A 23,771-nucleotide genomic window follows, 5' to 3' on the forward strand; every position below is an offset into this window, starting at 1 on the left:
ATTAAACCTGTTGTCTGATGCAGGCATTGATGATGATACCACCCACTTTTTTTTGTACTATCTCCACAAGCATAGATCCCGCTGGCTTTCCTTGTAACGAGGCAACTGAGGCTGTTGCCTGAAAGCAGAACCAAAAAATTTTAAACTGCACTGCGAAGCATCATATCTGATTGCAAACGCCGCACAGAGTTCATTTGGTGTGTTAAATGTCAGCAAGAGGACAAAGGATGTCCCAAGGGGCATTCTTACAGCGAACGCCCTATGAAAGTAGCAGTACCACGGTACGGCTCCGCAGTCGCTTCAAGCACTGAAGGCGTGGGCCGTGCATCTGTGAAAACGACTGTACATGCACGGTGTCTTACTTTGCAGAAGGTGTACTGTATTCAATGCTACTCTTCAGTGAAGCTTGTTTCTGTGATCCAGTTGACAGTCTCCCTAAGGGTACATGCTTTTAGCTCCTGTTGAGATCAGGCCGCCTCCTCACAATACTGGTTGGCTGTACGCGGATTCTCCCTCGTGCTCTTGTTGCTCTTGGGACTGCAGCAGTTATGGTCATCATGACGTCCCTAAGTACTCCCTTGCTAGAAACCTTTTCAAGTTTCTAGGCAAGTTTATCTGCATAGTTTAGGCATGTTGGATCATCACCAGCCAGGTTGTCGAGGTGTTCAAATGAGGCCTTTATTTATTTATTTTTATTTATTTATTGAATCCTCAAAGGCCCCATTTAAGGGGTATTAAATGAGGGGTGGGCTTGGAGTACGGCCGTTACAATAAGAAATGTCTTTCGATGGCAGTCTTGAAATGATGAATGTCGGTTAATGAGGCGATGTGGTCGGGAAGGTCGTTCCAATCCAGGGCAGTGCGGAGAAAAAATGACTTTTGGAATGTTATCGTATGGGCGCGCTGGGGGTAGACGGCATTGGAGTGGAGATGACGAGATGACCAATGGGCTGGACGGATGAACACGTTGTTAGGTGGCAAGCTGTGATAAAACTTATGATAAAGAGAAAGGCGAGCTAGTTTCCGGCGTAAAGCTAGATTGTGAAGTTCAAGTTTGGATTTTAGTACGGTAACACTGGTGCGATAGGAGTAATCTGAGAGAATGAAATGTGAAGCTCGGTTTTGTGTAGATTCCAGTAAATTGATCAGATTAGTTTGGTGAGGATCGAATATAGCTTGAGCGTACTCGAGTTTGGGTCTGACAAGCGAAGTGTAAGCAATTAGTTTGACAGAAGAGGGAGCTAATGAAATGTTGCAGCGTAAGTAGCCAAGAAAGTGACAAGCGAAGTTGGTTATATGAGAAATATGACTGGACCAGGATAGGTCACTAGAGATATGAATAGCTAGATATTTGATAGTGTCAGTTTTAGTTATAGGAAAATCGTAAAGATGATAGATAGAAGGTCAGTAGTTACGCCGACGGTGTAAAGAGACATGAAACGTTTTATTAACATTTAATTTCATAAGCCAGGTGTCGCACCATTCTTGCACGTTAAGCAGATCATTCTGTAGGATAGCGATGTCAGATTGGTTATTTATGGTGCGGTATATTACACAGTCATCAGCAAACAGGCGTATGCTAGATGTTATGCAATTTGGCAGGTCATTAATATAAATTAGAAAAAGTAAGGGGCCAAGTACAGTACCTTGAGGAACGCCTGATCAGACTTGGGAAAGGGTAGATGAATGGGAGTTGGCGAGAACAAACTGGAGACGATTTGTTAGAAAATTATGGATCTAATTCAATACACAAGGGTCTAAATTAAGGGTAGATAGTTTAAGCAGCAAATGGCGATGTGGGACTTTATCGAAGGCTTTTTTGAAATCTAAAAAAAAAGGAGTCTGGGTATGTTAAGGTCGAGGTTCGTGTGAATATCGTGAAGGAAAAGAGCAAGCTGAGATTCACAAGAGTAGCCTTGACAGAAGCCGTATTGATTAGGATGGAAATAGCCAACGGATGAAAGGAATGTTGCAACCTGGGAATAAATAACATGCTCCATAATTTTTGAACAAACACTGGTGAGGGATATTGCTCTGTAATTGCTGGGTGACGAGCGATTACCTTTCTTGAAGAGAGGAACGACCTTCCTGATCCTCCAGTCCATGGGAATGGTACCAGTGCTTAGCGACTGCTGAAAAATGAGCGATAAAACAAGGCTACTGACATGTTTAGTGTTCTTAAGCACCTTAACATTAATGCCGTCGGTTCCCACCGAGGATGAATTCTTTAGTTTATCAATGATATTAGAAATTCCGTTCGGGTCAATAGTTAGAGGATACATTTGTGGATGAGCATGTTCTGGTGGCGAAGGGAGGTCGACAGAGGTCTCTTTAGTGAAAACAGCACAATAAGTGTTATTCAGCATGTCAGCGACTTCGTGATCTTGTGCATTGCTGCCGTCACTACGAAGCAAAGAAATGTTGGTTGAGACGGAAGGACTGATAGCCTTCCAAAACCTTTTGGGGTCATTACGCAACATAGATGGCAGAGTGTTATTGAAAAAATTTTGTTTAGAGGAGTGTAATTGTCTTTTATACTCTTTAGCGGCGCAGAAATACTTATCCCATGCAGAGGCATTGCTTGAGCGCTTAGCAGATCGGAAAAGTATTTTTTTCTTATTGTTTAAACGTTTCAGTGCCGAGTTGAACCATGGCGACTGCGCACTCTCTGTTATTGTGATAGTGGGGATGTACTTTGCGATTAGACGGAGCATTTCGTTTTTAAAAAGTTGCCGGTTAACGTCAACAGGCCTCTCTTGATAAGTGGCTGCAAAAGTGTCGCAAAACGATTCTAGCTCAGAATTCATACTTGTGTAGTCACCTTTATCATAGAGTGTTAGGTTTTTCTTAGTTTTTTTTGTTCCTGACCAAGCTGCAGTGGAGCGAGCTATTGATTACAGCGTGATCGCTAGGGGAGGGAAGAAAAGTAAGCGAGGAACAGATATCGGCATGTGTTGTTAAAATTAGGTCAAGAATATTAGACGAGTGCTGTGTAATACGAGTGGGCTCATTGACAAGCTGCGTTAGACCGAAAGCCATGCACGTGTTCACGAATTCACTTTCACTGTTGCACTTTGACATGGTAGAAGCGGGATTGATTCAGTTTATGGAAGGATAATTAAAATCACCAAAAATAATGACGGGGGTATTATGATACATAGTCGTTAGCGCTTGCAGTGAGTCATGAAATAAAGATATAAAGGAGTCGTCATTAGACGGAGGGCGGTAACAAACACCAATTAGCAGGCGCGGAAAGGTAGCATTACAACAAATCCAAACCATTTCTGGGGGGGTAGGAACACTGATCGGTGTGCAGCGCAATGATGGGTTAGCTGCGATAAGAACACCGCCGCCACGTGTATTTCCAGATCTATCCTTGCGAAAAATGTCGAAATGAGGGAATAAAGGCAAAATCTCGAGGTCAGTTATTGATGAATTAAGCCATGTCTCTGTAAGAAGCAGCAAATCACAAGAAGAAGATATGAGGCTGCAAATTTCATCACGTTTTGGTATAATACTGCGGATATTAGTGTACAAAAAATTTATCAGGGAATGACTAATATTGGGAAATTTGCGTTGTACTTGCACTTTGCGCTATGGTTTTTCAACCACTTTTTGTGCGATATGATCATAAATGAATGTCATGCTGTTCGCGATCAGTTTGTCTTGTCGTAGTTTAATTTTATAGTCGTGTTCCTTTGCAAACTGATACAGCTTTTTCCGTGTGAGACGCGTTTCAGGCGAGAAGTCTTCACTGACACTGTAATTCGTTCCCTTAAAATTTTTGCACAAAGAAAATACCTGATCTTTGTCCTTGTAATGGACAAACTTGACAATGATCGGCCTGTGTTTGCCATTTGAGTAAGTACCCAATCTGTGAGCACGTTCAATATCACGTGACTGCAAGTCAACGTCAAGAAACTGATGACAGTGCTCAATGATTAGCTTCTCGCTTTCTGACCAAGATTCATTTAGGCTATCCATCAAACCGTAATATACCAGATTGTTGCGGCGGGACCTATTTTCAGCATCTACAACGTGGGCGGACAGGGCAGATACCTGGGCCACGCACTCATTTGTTGCCGACTGCATATCGCTCAACTCTGACTTCAAGGACGGTAGAGACATGAACTCTGTTTCAATTTCTCTAGTCTGGTTTTCAGGTCTTCGAAGGTTTTGTCATGGTCACATAGTATTGCATTAATGGTTTTAAGCTCGCCAAGTATCTCTGACTGCCCGCTCTGCAGATCTTGTAATACTTTGACCAGTTCAGGAGAAAAAGAGTCGCTCGAATGAAAAGGCCCTGGGTTCGTCTCGACGTCTCCTGCAAGCAAGAGCAAGTTCATAATCACTCGAGCACTGTCAGAAACAATTTTGCGCAAACAGCATGGGCTCGGCAGCACAACAAGACCTCTCAAACTTGTTTTTTTAGCAAAAAGGCAATGCCGGTTAGATACCCGCATCAAGAAGACGAAAGGCGAGTTAGCTGGAGTCATCGATATGCTGCCGAACCCACTGAAAGGCAGTTCCGGGTGAATTGGCTTTATATCCTGGTCAGCTGTGACGCCTGTCGCTTGATAACGTTGAGGTAATCGTATCTTCAGATACGGGAATGGGTGTTGGTCGGGTCGGGTAAATCTTGCCGAGAAGCCGTCCAGCAGTGAGCCTAATCCAACATGCAGTGGCTCGACGGGGTACGTTCCGGGAGGCCAAGTGTGCAGGATAAGTGGCAGGATTCCTCTTGGGCCGGTATCGGCCAGGCCAGGTGGAACACCAGCCAGGCCAAGCAACACGCAGAAGAACTGCATCAAGAAGACGAAAGGCGAGTTAGCTGGAGCCATCGATGTGCTGCCGAACCCACTGACATGAAAAACAGATGTCCGATTCCTTCCTGAAAACATAATAAAAGCAACATGGTATTTTACAACTTGCAATTCAGTCACTGCTGTGTAGCAAATAGCACATAATCTGTCTGACCATCAAAAAATATATATAGAGAGAGAGATTAGGATAATGCCTGTTTTGATTTACTCTCTCAGTGATGATGAATTGTGCAACATTCCTTGTTCAGTATGTGATATTTAATGAAATGTAAAATAGATTAGTAAGCATTCATGAATATATAAAACTAAAAATACTACATGCTTTACAATGAAATCTGGATAGTGATAATTGATTCAATCTGCTTTATTCATTAGTAAAGAAATGCAAACCTAACTGGACTGCAGGTGGTTCTGGGTTGAAGCAGGGATGTTGATGGCAAACATAAATCAGCAGGCTCATCCGTTGATGCTACAGCAAGGTCAGTGTTCTGGGGTTCGGAAGGCTGCTCTTGAATGCTTTCGAAGAATGACCAGTGGGCACTTGTCTCCAAGAGCAAGCTTCCCAGCCTCATGACAGTCCTGCTTGCTCGGAGCAGGACCACTTGGGACGGCTCTTCCAATGGCTTTCATCAGCACAAGCGCCTGGTGCTTGCAGAATGCACCCTGCTGTTCAGGCCGACATTAGCACAGTCACACACCAGCAGAGGTTGTGTAGCACTTGCCGTCTGAGATGCCACTGGGCACGATATATTGTCCATTTCCCAAGGGCTTCACAAGTTGAGAGGCTCCCTCTGGCTTCGTGTTCACTAGGCTTTCAAGGGAAGCCTCCTGTGGTCTGCAGTGCGATGGCGTGCATGCTCTAGAATTCGGTTTTGGAAGTACTTCTCCCAAACAACAGCAATGAACTCCTCTAAAGCCATGACGTTACAGGCCTTAGTTCCATGTAGGACAATGTCTTTAAGAGTTCGGATAGACGCTTCCGAATAATTATTCATATTATGTCATTTTTTGTTCATGGACAAGCTAAATAGAAACATCCGCTCTACCTCCTTGTCCAAGAGTGCCTCAACATGCGCAATGTAGCCTGCATGGCTCTGGTGGTGAAGGGTCTCCTTAGCTTCTTTCAACTGTTCTGCTGTGTCAGCACACATGACCTGCGCAGTTAGTAATAACAAAAAAACCAACAGGACAGTTACAAGTTTGATATGCCTTGTGATCACAAAGAAATCCAGATGCATCAGAGGAAATGTTTAAGCATCCACATTTTATACAAGATGTGCCAGGTGCATAAGTGGGATGTGCATTTTCGCCAATGGGCTTGCAGGTATCAACACTAGTGCAAAATCAAAGGAGCAGTTAAAGACAACTGACAATAAAAAGAATGTTCCAGTACATCACAGTGGAAAGCTAAATGTGGATGCATATAGCACCTAAACATAGTATGGGTAAGTGCACTAAGCAATAAAAATGTTAAAATATGCTTTACTGACATGGCTTCTTGCCAATAGCAAGAGAGCAAGCAAAACCACAACAAAGCATTATCACCTTGTCCTACGTTATAGTTTAGAGATGTACTACAAATAGAACCACTTGGAAGAAGAGGTGTGGGCGGAGGAAGGGGGACTACGCTTTATTAGAATAAAACGGAAGTTGACAGAGGGAAGGATTTAGTGGAGTAATTGCATGAAATATCTTGTGAAAGGTATCAAAGTTGCATTAATGAAACATCCATTCTAAGCTGTATTTTTTTCAAATGAATGAACAGACCTGACTCAATATTCTGGTTCTCCTCGGGTTTCTGTAAATAGCTCTGCACATTGCGACTCACTCTTACATTTCACATGGTTTTGCTATTGATTTATAATTCCCTGCATCAGTTTGATGGTATACGAAGTGTGTTAGAAAAGTAATGAGACTGACAACACTGTTTGTGAACCAATAATGCTGCTGTCACCCCCTTCACAAGGCATTTAGGCTGGATTGTGCCCATGACTTATCACCACTCTAAACTTCCTGCAGTTGCTATACAAGTGTTCAGAGCGTCTGAAATTATGTTGCGTCTGTCAAGCCCATTATGGATACAAACTTGTAAAAGTATGAGCAATGCTGCACCATCAAGTTTTGCATAAAGCTTGGTGAAAGTGCTACTGTGACCTATGTAAAGTTGAAAAAGGCTTAAGAAGCACATTCCCTATTTAGGGCACAAGTGTTCAGATAGCACAAGTGCATGAGGAAGTTTGTGCAGGACAAGCTTCAACCTCAAGAATGGATGACAATGCAGAAAGAGTGAAGTCTCCTGTAACGACAGATCATCGATTGACAATGAGAATGATGAGATAGAATGATGAGCCATGAGTTGAATTTGAATGTTTTTACCGTCTATTAAATCTTAGCACAGGATTTGGATATGTAACAAGTGTGCGCAAAGATAGTTCCAAAGAATCTCACAAGTGAGCAGAAGAACAACACATAGATGTTTGTCCTGATTTCCTGCAGTGCCTTGAAAGGAAGCTAGAATTCTTCAGTCACATTACAGTCGAGTCCACTTATAACAACATTCAAGTGCCACAAAAATTCCATTGTCATAACCGATAATTGTTATAAACGGTTTGCACGAAAAAAAGCATAACTGCAGAGAGGGGTCACGGACAGCAAGTGACATTCGAGCTCCGCCGAGGCATTGTTTTGCTGGCTCCGAAAGGGGCTTTGTAAAATATACGAGAAGATTGCCGCAGCTGCCTCCCAGCTTGAGGAATCAGGAAGTAACGCTGGGGTGAAGAGTGTGAGAGAGAGAGACAAAACTTTAAAAGACGCCACCTGGCTGGAAGTCCACATTGTTAATTAGCGGGGCAAACTGCTTCGCCTTTGTGGCCAGGATCGGCCCGGTAATAGGCAAGTTCTGGGCACGGGCACCAAGAAACCACTCGTAGAGGGCCTCCTCAACCTCCTTATAGGCACCTTGTTAAACACATTTGCGCCCACTGTCAAGCGAGGGCTTTTCTTTATCGAACTTCTCAGCGGAGCGGATGATCGTTGACACCGTCAGCTGCGATAGTGCATACTTAACCAAGTCACACACTTTCTTACCCTGTTTGTAACCCTTCACGATACTGCACTTCATCTCCAAATTGATAGCCGTGCGCTTTCTTTTCACTGGCAACGTCGTTCGATAATCAGCGGGCAGATCAGCCATCTTCCGTTTCGGCGGCGATTCAAATGAGACAGAGACATCACGTGGCTAGGAACGACTTCGACACAATCAACTTGCACAAACAACCAAATCCGTTGGCAGAACTGCACAGAATGAGGGGCGAGCGAGCAGATCAGCTGATCAGCGCTGTCGGCATGTTGACAGAGTCCATTCGTGTTTCGGAGGGTGGTGCGGCGTAGAGCTATGGGTGCAGCCCGTTTGTGTTCGGAGGGGTGGAAGGGCGGCGGGAGAAAGGCGCGCGAGGCTGGCAATGTGAAGGAGGCCAGAAAACGGGCTCTATTGTATGAGCGCGCGGCCTGGGAGGGTACAGCAGCTGGAATTTTCTTTTTTTTTTTCTCTCTTTTCAAGAATTTCACATTCCACTGCCTTTTGGCACAAGCACTCAGGAGCCAGACTTCATTGTTATAACCGATAATGCAGCATGAGGGGATTGTAATAAGCAGGTTATTTTACCATAGAAAACATACAAAAGTGGACGGTCCAGCAGCTTTTCATTGTTGTAACCGATATATTGTTAAAATCGGTATCATTATAAGTGGACTCGACTGTATAACAGATGACAAATGATGAATTTTTGAATATGATCCCAAAACAAAATGCCAGTCGGGAGTGGCACAGTGCAGACTCTCCCAGTCCAAGGAAAGCGAGAATGAGCAAAATTGAAAACTAAATCGATGCTTTTTTTTTTTTTGGTATTTTTTGTTTTTGTTTTTTTGACAGTCAGGGGATCGTCCACAAGGAATTTGCACCTCCAGCAGAAACTGTCAAACTTTTTATCATGGAATGATTGCACACTCAGGAAACGGATAGCACGTGCGTGAGAAGGTATTTCATAAACATGGATGCTTCACCACTAAATGCACCCTGTCAAATGGCAATGTCTATCAGTGATTCCCTGGCAAGCAATAGTATTCCTTTGGCTCCTTAACCAGCTATTTGGATTATAGTTCCTGTGACCTGTTTTTCTTCCCCTGCTAAAAACCCACTTGAAAGCCATCGCTTCGGGACTCAGAAGAGGTTAACAGAGAAGCTGAAACACATTCCACACAAGCCTTCCAGAACTTCTGTGAAGACTGGGAATAATGTGTCCATTGCTGTGTAAAATGCAGAAAGAAGCTATTTTAAAGAGGACAACCTTGATATGTGAAGAGAGTAAAATTCAAGTAACTATTTTCCTAACACATCTCATATACTATAATAATCAGGACAGGTGGTGCTGCTAGAGTGGTCCACGTGGCTCACTTGATAAAGACTTTTTGCCACCTTAGGCTACAACAGGTCAAAATGTCAGCACCATCACTGTGTTCCGTTATAATGACGTCATTACAGTAAAAAATGCTAAATGTGCTATGTGTTAATGTTTAGTAAACCTATATGATGCACGTAAAACACCAATCTATGCAAACAATTATGACGGCCACTTAAGCTCCCCGTTTAAGGGTATGACGCGATGGCGTAAGCTACCAGTCCACATATAAAACCCTGCTGTAACCAAGCCATACGAACGTGCCTGCGTGACCTACGGGTACCAAGGTTGATTCTGATATCACCTTCCCTTGTGAAAGGAGTGGCCCGAGCTTGCAGCTCCTGCAAGCTTAATGTCAGGGAAAAGTAACCAGGCTGCAGGATCTGCTTCTCAGCCATATGGTAGCAGATTCATACCACGTCCGAAGCTCTAAATCTCTGCAGTGCACATTTGAGCACCTGTCTTCACTTCTTAACTAGTTGTGGTAAAGTGGAAATCCTTATTAGCTTTATAATACAAATGAGAAGCAAAACACGCAGCCTGGTTACTTTTGGCAAAGACGGTACAGTCAGTGCTTGGCCATGTCAGTTGCCAGCTACTGCCTGACAGCGCCAAGCTCGTGATTTTTCGCTTACAATGACAACGCTGGCTGCCGGAATTTTGGTGAATGGGCTTTTAACATTATCGAGTTAATACAACAATAAAAAACTGCATGCATAGTATGCAACACAACTAAACAAGGTGCATGTCTGCTAGAGCTTCTTCTTTTTTTTTTTTTTTTTTACTTTAGCAGAGTGCCTGGATATGCAAGCCAATCCCAAGTATATGGCAATCAGCACAACAGCACATGAGCAAAGAGACATTACAAAACACAGCTAAATGTCATAGCATACATGCACAAGACATACTTTATTTTCACATAAGCTGCACTGAACATAAGAATGGCTGAAGCTCAATACAGTCGCCAACAAATTTTTCAGGTGCTGAACACACCTCAAATATTCAGACAATGCCACGGAACATGCCATAACACCATACAGTTATTAGAATGGCTTGCCTTTTTTTTCTCACTTGTTTATTATTCAGGCTTTTCGCTCCCTACGTCCCAGCCAGTGAGATAGAAAACAAATAATCCAAATCATTCGTGAAATCTGGAGACAGAAAAATGCTGCAAGGAGGACAGTTCCGATCTCTTACTGTTCTCAAGAGAAGCTATGCTTGTAATTGTTGTATGAGGGCGTTCGTAAAGTTCGTATTAGTGGGAATACAGACCCACAGAATGCAGGCTTGAGCGGGAGTTTCATCTTTGTCTACACGTCCCCTGTCCAGCAGCATACATTTCTGCCATTGATGGACTGATTGGCGCAGACCCTCACTCTGCACCTACTCATTATGAAAGTTCATGAGGAGCATATCTACCTGAGCAATCACTTCATCCTCATCCTGAAGATGTCTATCACATAGTGTGTTCTTCGCAGGAGAGAAGAGATAGAAGTCACTTAGTGCGTGTTCGAGTGAATATGAAGGATGGTGCAATATTTCACCACTAAGAAGGCCACCTGTGTAACCTGAACCGAGTAAATTGAGGCATTGTGTTGAAACAAGCAGAAGAATTTCGCACATACGTGGCCACCTTCATCATGTGCAAGCTATAGCGAAGAATGCGTTTACTGAGCCTGCACTCATGTTATTCTACTCTCACTATTTAGTTGAGAGCTATCCGTCGGTCAGCTAGCTTTAGAGCCCTCACTCTTCCACTGATTGTGGTTCACCATCAAGAGACAGTCGGCCGCTCTGTTTTTGGTCATCATGGCTTCTTTGACCGAGTCAAAATCATTTGTGCCTTTCGATAAAATTTTTAGGGAGTGAGGCATCATCGCTATGCACCACCAATAGCTAGGCTTGAATCATTTTTGAATAAGGGCCATTTAAATGAAGAAAGCTGATCATTGGTTGTGTTTCAATAAGATAAATTGTTGGGCGAGTTGGTGACAATGCTCCATATCTACAGCGCTGTGTTTGTCCTTATACGTTTCCTCATTTTATCCCATTTATCGCGCTGTAGATATGGTGTTTCAATGTTTCTGATGGAACCTGCCAATGTCAGTTTGGCGCTCTGGCGATACCGTACAATACTATATAAAGCAATGTTTATACATTGGGCTAAAAGTAGAGAAATGGACATTGATACTGATGTCCCTATTGTGTGCCTTCCATAAATTTAATCTGAACTTTATGAATACCCATCATTGCAAATATACCGTATATATCGTCTCTGATGGCGCACCACTGGTGCACAGAGAAGAAGAACCACCATTCGGAACTTTACTAGTAAAGTTCCGATAGGTGGTGGTTCTTCTCTGTGCACCAGTGGTGCGCCGTCAGAGACGGTATATACGTGTTGCAGCGGAAGTTCCTTGCGCCAGAGATGCCCCGTCAGAGATGGTATGAGCGAAGACTTGAAGGCAGGGGTAGACAAGAAGAAAAAAAACTGAATATTTATACACACAGCAGATATTTACAACATTTACGACAGAGATGTAAGGTGGAACCGGCGAAAAGGGAAATATTCCCACCTTGGCATAGCCGACGATGCAGAGCATCAAAACTTCTCCCGGAACACCGGACCGTGCCCTCGGGCTTGGTTTTAAACCCCTTAGGTCCAGCCCTAAATTCCGTCACAACCAATCACCACAAAACATCAACTGTATTGGTTGGTTGTGATGTCCAGCGCCCCCTTCAACTTTAAGATGACTAAACTCTCTCTTTCATAAACAAAAAAGGAAAGGCAAAACTCCTCGGGTTGTGTCCTTCCATTGGGCGCTTCATGAATGAGCGTCTCACCTGCCCCCGCGCGGGCCAGACAGCGCGTTCAACCCGGTGTACCCCCCCCCCCCCCCCCCCCCCAAAAAAAAAAAAAACAGCGTTCTTGTCACGATCCGCCTGTCATCACGAGTGCGTTCGCCACGCGTTCCACTGGGACCCCCGCTAATCTGGTGCCCGTCGGTCCCTTACAGCAATGTTTATAAATTGGGCTCAAAGTAGAGAAATCGACATTGATACTGATGTCCCTATCGTGTGCCTTCTACAAATTTAATCTGAACTTTATGAATACCCATCATCGCAAATAATGGCGACAGAAATTATGCATGTAGCATGTTTTTGTGAAAATAGGCTGGGAAGGTGAAATGAACTTGGTTCCCTTTAAACACTTGTGAAAAAAGGTAATACTCTTGTTTGGGCGAGTTGGTTCATCTTTGAAAGGTTATGTATACTTGCGCAAAAAACGGGACACAAAAAGGCACATAAATGACATGTCGTTTATGTGCCTTTTTGTGTCCCGTTTTTTGCGCAAGTATACATAACCTTCAAAGAAAAAAAGGTGATGCAAATAAATTTCCTACATGCTTCCAGTGACTTGTAAAAAACAAGTTATTTGTTAATTAAGTGCTCCTTACTTTTGGGAGCAGTTGAGCAAAATAATGTGCATGCCATGGTATGACAGAGCAGACAGTTTGAATTTGGTGCTCTAGCCACTGTCACACATCCCCTGTGGACGCAGTGCCTGTATTGAACTTTCCGAGAACCTCATGCAATAAGCTCCGTTTTTGCGCTGAAAAAAGTGCTGGGTTTCCTCAAGCTGCAGGGCTTTACAAACAGCTACAATTCTAACCCCAAGATCAGCTACTCACAAAGTAGTCAAGCTTATTTAAGAGCTTATGATTCTAAAAATGCAGCAGTACACCTGAAATAGCCATGTATATGTACTCTTCAGTGCAAAGCCACACCTTCTGCTTTAGTACAAAGCTTAAAAATAGGGGGAGGGGGGGGGGGGGGGATGTTTTATCAGGGAAGGAAAGGTACAATGATTTTCATGTTTAAACATCTGGACTACACAGCAAGGGAGTGAAAGCACTAGGCACAGCAAACACAGTGAAGAGCTCCAGGTAAATTTGACCACCCAGGGTTCTTAACATGCCTGGATATGGCAACACATATGGTTACTGTTTAGTGGTGTGCGACAATTTCAAATATGAATCAAACATGTTTGTTATTCGATTCATATATGCATTCTAAAAACTGATATTTTAAATTTTCGAATATTCAAAAATTACCGAACACACCGCAGATCCTCGCACTGTGCGCTTTACCGTAATGCTTGACCGCGTGAACTGTGCAGTAAAGTACTCTCAAAATGTGATGGGGCTGTTTTGTGAAGGCCTTCCAGACAATGTGCGCAAAACGAAGCTCTTGACAAAACTGAGAAAAAATATCATTCTTGCATAGGTCTGATCTCAAATGCAAACAACCATCGTACAGGCATTCGTCAGATAAAATAACTGTGATGCAAACTGTTGGCAGTTTATTAGGTCATTCGATAATTCGAGCTTTCAGCTAATTTGGACACTTTCTCTGGTCCCTTGAAGGCCAAATTAACGAGAGTTTACAGTATTCAGACGCGATATGACAGCTTTACCTGGTTTCAAGCAGGCCTTTCCTGTACAAAATACTGGTATGCAGAATCCTGTAAAATATTTATACTGAATATTCCAGCAGGGCATACACTTCTCTGCAGTTCTAGTTTTTCTCTGCAAAGCAGTGTGGCAGCTCCGATGAAGATAATCTGACTTCCAAACTCAAGCAGTTGGCATGCCTCGAGACAAGCCACCAGAAGAACTGTACAGCAGAGTCTTCTTCAATATGGATCTCGATACTTATGCCTACACAAAAAATACAAAGCATGCTGTCTAATCTCACTGTGCAAGGACAGTTCCAAATGCGACCGGCAGTATTTTCCCTACCATATAAAACTCAGTGCAGAAGGCAACCTGAAGAAGCAAAAGAGGCCTTGCTGTGCCATCCAATCAAAATAGCAAGAGGTCTGGTAGTGAAGTTTTTCTGCACCAGGAGAATAGGCAGCCTCCAGCTGTGCAAATGAGCAGGTGGTAAACGGAAGGAGCAGTGATCAGCTTGTACAGCATTACCCAATCTCACTGCCAGCCAACATCGTTCAGACAGCACTTGTTGCTTAAAAAAAAATAATAATAAAAAAAATAAAAAGTCTGGCACACTGACCACAAAAACTGCTGCCTTATGTCATCCTATATATGTGGCAAGAAGTTTCATATCAGCTGTACTACAGGTTTTCCCAGTGAATTTAATCCTTGTGCCAGCGGAAATAATCTGAGCGCCGGCTGATATAATCTGCGCGCCGTGTAATTTAATTCGAGTGCCAAACATTTAATCAAGGCGCCAGAGTATTTAATCCAAGCGCCACCTCGAATAATGCCAGCGCCAACCAAATTAATCCGAGTGCCAACGCAGTTAATACAAGCGCCAGCGAATTTAATCTGGGTGCCAGCCAATTTAATCCACATGTGGGAAATGAATGCGGTAGAGGGCTCCAAATCAGATAATATTATTTCTAAAAATAAATCGAAATTGAGTTCACTTTGCAGACCATGCGACGAATAAGCGAAGCGTCAACTTATAGGATGGCTTTCGTCAATATTATGACAAATGCCTTGATGCAAGTGTTTTAAAAAGCCGTTTGAAACGCACAATCTCGGCACTGAAATACTGCAGGGTCCCAGAGCTGTGGCTTACTGACAAATCCACAAATGCGGGCGCTGCTGATTACAGAATATATATAGAATTAAAATGTCTTCGATGAAAGACACATTTATTTTGTCACACAATTAAAACATTTTAATTAACCATGCCTAATTGAGCTATGTCATTTTATCAGCCAAACGTTACACAGCCAATGCCAAAAAGCTCCCAAGCTAATCGCAAGTGTTGCGCCTTTGTTTACTCAGTGCCGAATTTTCGTCTGTTTTTGCGCCATGTTAGGAGCACGGACGAAAGCACAAACACGTGAATTCACTATTAGAAATAGGTGTACTTTCTTTTGCAAGAAATAGAAATGTTTTCCAAGAGCATAAAAAAAAATGTTGCACAAAACAAGAGATTTCATAGCAGGCGGCAATCTTGGTGCCTCTGTTGTGTGTGCCGCATTGTGTGCATTTGCACGATGGAGTAGAGCTGGACGGTGATGGTGCGTACTCGTATGCTATAAGCAGATAGCAGTCTACATGCTTGCATTCATTTCGCATGAACTTTAACGCGCATTATGGGTCGTGTTCAATGACTTTTTGAGCAACATATCAGCCCATGTCGAAAGTGAATCTGGTTCTAAAGCGGTTTTTATTTTCGACAACACTCCAGCTCACAGTCGTGCGGAACAGGCAAGCTCGGCTAGTCAGATGCACTCGATCAAGCGGCTGCCTCTTTACAGCCCGTTTTTCAACCCTATAATATAGGAAGTGTTTTAGAAGCTCAAGTCGGAAGTCATAGCTTTCCTCAGCGAGCGGAGATGCTAATCACCCCTCCCGGAATTACTAAAAAGGACCATCGGCGCAGTTTGTTGCTCGACACTGCCTGATATATGCAGCAAATACAAAGGGTAGAGTGTGCTGCTTTCGACCGCCATAACTTTTATACGGGAAGCTTTGCATGAAGATGATATGTAAAAAGTGCCGAGTTACATATAGACAATGTCTCCCAGAAAATAAAATTTCATTTCAAGTCGGCTACTTCTGTGCTTGTACGTGCCTATAGGTTGTTGGCAACTTACGCCGCTAGGATTGCCGCCCAGGCAAGTTAAGTACAGCTGCTAAGGTGACCATAGTGAGAGGCCAGTAGCTATTCCTGGCCTCGGTTGTAAGCTCCACTGTACATAAGTTTCATTCACTCTACCGTGTGGCGGCCAGCCTAAATGCAGGGGCGCGCTCTCTCTTTCCGTGGTAGCGGCCGTGAAATGAAAAGTTGAAAAAGCGGTGAAATGAGGTAATGTTTCTCTGCCTTTCACGCCTGAACCAACTGTGCTTTGCACTAATCCTTCTTTTCTGCTAGTGGTGTTAAATCATGATTTAAAACACAAATACATTTCTGTACCGGTTGCAATTTCATAAAAACAGCCGGCTGTAGTGTTGAAGCCGCACTTGCCATCAGCATGCAGATTCAGTGCATATGACAACCCATGATAAGCAGTACTTTACCAGCCAATTAGAAGATGACAGTCATATTTATTCACTTGTCATGTGTCTAAGCTAAAATCTACAAGAGACGTGTCACAAACCGCATTTTTTCAGTTTCGTGTGGTTCTCGGTTGTTGCAAGATATAAGAACAAAGCGAAATAGGGCATGCAGATGTGACTCTTACTCGTCGCATGGTCGGCACTGTGATCTCAATTTCGATCTATTGCTGAAATTCATGTTTCGTGCTTTGGAGCCCTCTACCGCATTCATTTTCCCAATGTGGATTAAATTGGTTGGGACCTGGATTAAATTCGCTGGCACTTGTATTAATTGCGTTGGCACTCGGATTAAATTGGTTGGCGCTGACATTATCCGAGTTGGCGCTTGGATTAAATATGCTGGCGCTATGATTAAATTCTTGGCACTAGAATTAAATTACATGGCGCTTAGATTATACGAGTCGGCGCTCAGATTATTTCCGCTGGCGCTAGGATTAAATTCAGAGGGAAAACCTGTAGTGCTTGGCATAGAACAAACATTATCATCACCATCAGCCTGACTATACCCACTGCAGAGCGAAGGCCTCTCCCATATTCCTCCAATTAACCTGGTTCTTTGCTAGCTGCATCCACTTGAACCCTGCGAACTTCTTAACCTTATCCACCCACCTAACTTTCTGCCACCCCCTGCTACGCTTTCCTTCCCTTGGAATCCAGTTTATTACCCTAAGCGACCATCGGTTATCCTCTCTTCGCACTATGTGTCCTGCCCATGTCCATTTCTTCTTCTTAATTTCCACTAGAATGTCTGTAACCTGAGTTATTTCTCTGACCCACTCTGCACGCTTCCTATCTGCTAATGTTACCCTACCATTTTTCGTTCCATAGCTCTCTGGGTTGTCCTCAACTTAAGTAGAACTCTCTTGGTTAGCCTCCACGTTTCAGCCCCATAGGTGAGTACAGGTAAGATGCAACTGTTGTATACTTTCCTCTTGAGCAATACCGGTAAGCTGCTAGTCATAATCTGCGAGTGCTTGCCAAATGCGCTCCATCCCAACATTGTTCTTCTTGTTATTTCCTTTTCATGGTCCGGATCTGCGGTTACTACCTGTCCTAAGTAGACATATTCACCTACTACTTCCAGTGCTTCGCTACCTAACGTAAACTGCTGTTCCTTCCTAAGGCTGTTGAACATTACCTTAGTCTTCTGCATATTGATTTTCAAGCCTACCTTTCTACTTTTCCTGTCTAGGTCATCAATCATTATTTGCAGTTCATCCCCTGAGTTACTTAGCAAGGCAATGTCATCAGCAAATCGCGGATTACTGAGGTATCCTCTATCTACCCTTATCCCTAACTGCTCCCATTCCAAGTCTCTGAATACTTCCTCTAAGCAAGCTGTGAATAGTACTGGGGAGATCGTGGGTCCTTGCCTAAGACCTTTCTTTATGAGAATTTTGTTACTTTCTTTATGCAGAACTATGATTGCTGTGCAGCCACTATATATATCTTCCAGCACTTTCATGTACGGCTCGTCTACCCCCTGATTTTGCAATGGCTGCACCAGCGCCGAGCAAATGCTTTTTCGTAATCAATGAATGCTATGTATAAGGGCTGGTTATATTCCAAGCATTTTTCTATCACCTGATTGATGGTATGGATATGATCGATAGTAGAGTACCATTTCCGAAAACCTGCTTGATCCTTTGCATGATTGCAGTCTAAGTTTGTCCTGATTATATTAGCAATTACCTTAGTAAATACCTTATACGTAACAGACAGTAAGCTGATTGGGCTGTAGTTTTGTCCTTAGCATCCCCTTTCTTATGAATGAGGATAATGTTTGCATTCTTCCATGGTTCCGGTACTGTCGATGACACCAGGCACATGCATATACAGGATGGCCAGTTTTCTTTAGCTTTTCTTTAGCTTTCTGTTTTAGTTTTTTTTTAGTTTTCTTTAGCTTTGATATCTCGGCCAATCCTATCTGGTCTGTTGGATTGGAAGCTTTCATACACTGGCGTTTCTTAATCAAATCTTTTGTCTCCTTAGACAGCTTACCGGTATCCTCTCTAACTATCCTACCACCCACTTCTACAGCGCACTTAGTAATATCTCTGAAATTATTGTTCATTGCTTCTAGGGTAGTGTCGCCATCCTCGGTTAGAGCTGAATATCTAGACATAACATGTGGTATTTTTTCACATTTCTGTGGAAATTTAAGACACCGAATTGAGCCAGTTGGATTAATGCTAGTGTGTCTATAGTGTGTCTGGAGTTAAATTTTATTGTACATGCTACGAATTCCCATAACATGATGCACAGTTTTAATGTGAAAGTATTTTTTGCTTGTGGTTGGCGTGGACAGGATGTGTGACCACGAGTGTGCACACAAGATAACAATGATAACTATGACTGGGCAATTAACAGAGGATAATTAATAATAATGAGAGAAGTCATAGCAATGCGTACAGATAAGTGGTTAGAGTCATAATAATGATGGTGAGATATGATAGATAAGGCTGATAACATAAGTCAATGGGAATTTTGGTCAACTCTAACAGTAATCATATGATGTCATACATTGCACAGACAGTTGCTGAGAAGATAGTGATAGTTAATGATATTATGATGATAATAGGATAAAGCGATAGAAAGAAATCAAAAAAGATAATCTATCTTTATAACAGAACTAGGCACGGAACTTGCAGTGATTTCGCATTTCCACATATAAGAAGACTTAAGTGCACTTTATATTTGCTGAATGCCATATGCTCACTTGCCATCCTACAAAGCAAAAGGGATAATTTACCTTCAGAAGGGTGAATGCTGCCCAGTAGCCTTCTACTGTCTGGCTGCCATGGATCAGCACGGCTACTGGGACAGCTCCAGTGAATGTAGCTGCGAACACCACAGCTACCGTGCTGCGTGTGGTGTCGCACGATGCTGTGGAGATGAAAATCATCTCGGCAGATGGACACGCCTCATGATTGGCATAACCACAAGGACCACACAGCCACTGGCCTCTTCCGTAGTCTCTTCCGTGCTAGTCAAATTCACGCCAACGCCTGCACAGAGAATAAAAAATATTTACCACAGATGCAATATCTGCACTCTGCTTAACTAAAGCTAACACAGGTTATCAGCAACGTGCATTGCAAAAAAGGGGAATTTATCAAGTGTTTGAATTTGATCTTCAGGGATACCCTTAAGAAGGGAAACTACAATGAAATTTACACAACGGTCTGCAGTGAGCTGTGATAGCATAATGAGCATGCAAAATGTCGGCAAAGCACATATATCTAAGCTACCCAGCTCAGGCCATACATGTTTACCATCACGTTTTTTTTACCTATATTTTGCATCATTCAGAAAGCTAGTCCTACTTAAGCTGGTTACTGCTACACTGGTTGTCCTAATGTTCACAAAGTTTGGGCTCATAAAGGGAGAAAAGAATGCACTATGACTTTCCATCTGTGAATATCTAATGCAAGATGCACTTACAGACTATGTCTTGCAAGTTCTTTGTTGATTTCTTCTGCTGGGTTCCTTTTAAAGATCTGGTAATTTTGAGTTACCTTTTTTACAAAATAAGTTTGCCACTCTGCAGCTAATATGAGGTACGTCAAGCATAAACATAGCTAAAGGGTCAGAGTTTCCTCGCTCCGACTAACTGAATTTTGAATTGCTCGCTAAATGAATTGAATTTTCTATTAACTTTTTTTTTTTTTATGTGGCTGTAATTTTGAATTACTTGTAAAAATAGCAGAGCGTAGACACTGAGAATGGCCTACTCTGCAAGCATGGCAGAAGTTTTAAAACTTCGTCAAATTTCACAATTCAGCTGAATACACAGTTGAGGCTGTTGATTATACAGGTAGCGGTGACTCTGCAGATGCTGCATCATATCGAGTTCTGAGGGCTACAACAACATGTGAAACGTGCCCAGAAAATCAGTGGCAGTGCCTCAGTTACCACTTTGAGGTTTCCACTTCATTTGTGCAGGGTTTGATACCATGTACACTGTGATGAGCTCACTCCACTTTTTCTCCCAATGATGTGCTCAACTTACGGCCTAAAGTGGTTGCATTATAGTGAAAAATTGTTCGGGTTAGAACTTCTATCTATGTCAGAAGCATTTGCTGTTAGAAAGAGAAACATATTGTGTTATCCTGTTCTTACTGAATTTTTTCTTTCCAGATGCAAGTGTATGTACACAAGTTTTGCTCACACTTATTCTGAAAACTTTAACATCACAAATAAAATTTGATAAGACAAGGAACACTAGCTTATATAACTAAATATGTGTTTAACTGCCTTCATATTAATGTAATAAATATTAAAAGTCCAGAGTCATTGCAGCAAGAAAATATAATCAAAATGAGAGAATGTGGTCATTATCACATGTTAGGGGAAAAGCAATAAGTTTTCACTTGTCAAGAATATACCAGTATTTGATTTTGCCCTACAAATATAAGCTGGGGAGAGACTGGTCAACATTATAAAACAATAAGTTATAGGCACAGACATATCGGATTCCACATGCAATTTGGGTGCTATGTTTTATTACAGTCATCATCAAGTTAGCAAGGAGAGTGCATCACAGGCTGAAGTGAATGACATCTGGCACCAAAGTTCTACTTTTAGTACATTTTAGTTGATGAAAACAAGAGAGAGCTCATTTGTAGACAGTGTTTAATTACTATCACTCGCAGTGCTATGTACAATTTCGGATGCACAGATCTGGCTACGCTGAACGATACCCGAGTTTCAAAGAAAAGCACAAAATTCCGCAGCAGGCTGTATTAAGGCCCGTTCACACTTGCGACTAGCAGCGGTCGCGCGACCGTTTTGGTCGAAAAGCGACAGTCGCAAATGGTCGCATCGGTCGAAAAGCGACTGCCGCGGGCCGATCGGGCACTGCTCGAATTTTCAGTCGCGCGACTACTAGTCGCAAACCATTTCACCAATCAGCGAGGTCCCGGAGTACTCGATCGGGCACCTTCTCAATGCAATTAAAGAATACCCCTACCTTTTCAACAAACTGCACCCGGAATTCAAAGGCAGGGAAGATATGGCCTTGGAGGAGATTGGAAAGATATTCGGACTAACCGGTAGGTACCATGAACGTTTGAGAAATGGGTTTTTCACGCAGGCACAACATTTTTTATTGACACCACGGTGATTGACACAGTCTATTCGTCGTTGGCGTTCTCCTGGAAACACGAGAGCGCGGCATGCGCACGGGCTCGCCTGAAAAAGCTGAAGTGTCTGGCAAGCGGCCGCTACCGACGTTCGCCCCAACTGTGCCTGACGAACGAGAAGGCGACAGTCGCAAGTGTGAACATCGGTAGTGGCGAGCTCCTCTCCTCTGGTCGCGCGACTGGTAGACGCGCGACCTCATCTAGTCGCAAGTGTGAATAGACCTTTACAGCTGGTGGACTGCTGTGATGCCTGTGCTTGTGCACTTTCCATTGGGTGTTGGAACTTTATGTATTGCCAAAATGGTTGTTGAGAAAGCCGATCGGGCGAGCATGCATGTGCATTAATTATTTGATAACTTTTGCCGGCTACTTAGAATTGTGTAGCCGTAGACCATGACACTCAGTACCTCTTCAGCAGCTACGAGAATACGGGCCCGGGCTGAAATCTTTGGACCTGTATGGGCCGGGTTCCGAACTAAAATTTCGGCCCGCGATGTGCTTTGCGAGGAAACTGGGAAAAAATTATCGCGATTATGCAGACCCCATGCAAGTTATGGGAGCCGGTCAACTCAAAATGAAACCGTTTGTTGACCTTAACAGATTTCTTTTTACTATAAGCCAGCTAATTAACAACAACGTCAATAATGTTTAACGATGACTGTAATGCAGGAATTAAGACAGAAGTCGTGCATATACCTTTGGCACTTCGTCATGGCTGTGCAATGTCCAACAGGTGCACTTTGCGGCTGCCGTGTAGCGCCTAGCCCATTCCGCCAAACGAATTGCGATCTGGCTCCAGAAAGAATGTCCTTGCATGAAATAGACTTGTCTATCATGCACCTCCAGCCGGAACTCGATTGTCTTCGCAAGCCGCCGTCCACATGCTTGCGTGCCAGGCCGAACTTAAAACTAACTGAATTCAGTAAACACGCGCTTCGACAGCGAAAACGCGTGCACGGGAATATGCCATATAAAAAGAAAAAGATAAACGACAGCAAAAGGCTAGAGAAACAGTTCGCTACTACTGGTAGGTACGATGCCAATCGTGCATCAGCGAGAACCGCGCCATCCGCGCGCGTCCGCGCTAAACAGCGCAAAGCACGCCTTCAAAAAACAAAAACAAAACGTCAGTAGCGTCAGCGTCTCTCAGACGGCGCGCCCACCGTAACCGATGCGAAGAGCTATTACTAAAACAAAGTTTCAATAAGTGTAAATATTTATTATGTTTACGTTCTACTTTTTAAATTAAACGGTATACGTGACTATGTTTAATAAGCCAATGCTTGTGTTTTGTTTTGGTTGTGTTTTCATTCGGTGTTGGGGAGTTTACTCAGTTTACAGCATTTACAGTTCGGAAATATGCATCTTGCAGAAGGGTAAAGGAAGTAGTTTCGTTTGCTCCATGGGGGAGCAAATTGACTAATGGCATCCGTGAAGTTTTCTGCGCACTCGTGCGCTGTTACGCGTTCGGCTGGCCACCACTTGCTTGCCACTTGTGCAGTGCCGTACGTTCGGCTGGGATAAGCACGGCACACGAGTGTGCGGCTCCGTGCCACCGTGGAGACCGACAATGGCGTGGTGGCATAGTTGTACTGCGCGCTAGTAGACGTTTCGGATAGACAACGCTGTCAACGAAGGCATATATTTTACCCCGTTGTTGGTTTCACTCTACAGTGGCTGTTAGCAACCTCTGACGAAAATAAATAAAAACAGACGAAGCCTCTCAAGCAGGTACCGGGAGCTTGCATGAAGCGATGCATGCTTGTCGTCGTTCACAGCAGGCGACACAGTCACCGCGCGTGCAACGTACAGCTGGGTTTTCATAATATCGCGTAGTGCTCATTGCTGGTGAACTGTGCTGTACTGGGCATGGTCGGTATCGAGGAAGACCGGCAGTGTACTGGGCTATACCAGCAGGACAGATCGACTGTGCATACTTCAGAATTCCAAGAATATATACAATAGCAGACGCGAGATCAACATCAGCCAGGCAAGTACCAAGCTAGTTCTCAGAACTAGAAATTCATAAATGTCAACATGCGGCCACAGTTCATACCCACCGTGAAGTCGTTCGCACGTAGCGTGAATTAATGGGTCCAGTACGCCATGCACTGCTTTGCCTTTTTTCTTCATAGCGCGCCCGGTCTTCCGGTACATCCACAGCGTCGACAGGGAAACTGGCGACATTGTACGCGCGTAGGGAGAGGCAGCGCACGAGCGTGCTTGCTTGGTGAACCATCGAAAACG

General features: G+C 43.4%; 1 protein-coding gene across 1 annotated transcript; it reads right to left on the reverse strand.

Moving 5' to 3' along the window:
- Positions 1 to 436: 436 nt before the first annotated feature.
- LOC146183177 (uncharacterized) lies at positions 437 to 22,608 on the reverse strand. The gene is made up of 4 exons (XM_084609070.1): positions 22,221 to 22,608; positions 19,133 to 19,388; positions 5,219 to 5,977; positions 437 to 4,802 (listed from the first exon to the last, which is right to left on the reverse strand). Exons 2-3 carry the CDS (start codon positions 19,283 to 19,285, stop codon positions 5,825 to 5,827), a joined length of 306 nt encoding a protein of 101 aa, XP_084465196.1. The 5' UTR covers positions 19,286 to 19,388; positions 22,221 to 22,608; the 3' UTR covers positions 437 to 4,802; positions 5,219 to 5,824.
- Positions 22,609 to 23,771: the final 1,163 nt, after the last annotated feature.

Source organism: Amblyomma maculatum, chromosome 7, assembly GCF_055883805.1.
Source record: "Amblyomma maculatum isolate TAMU_Amacu chromosome 7, ASM5588380v1, whole genome shotgun sequence".
Lineage (NCBI taxonomy): Eukaryota > Metazoa > Arthropoda > Arachnida > Ixodida > Ixodidae > Amblyomma > Amblyomma maculatum.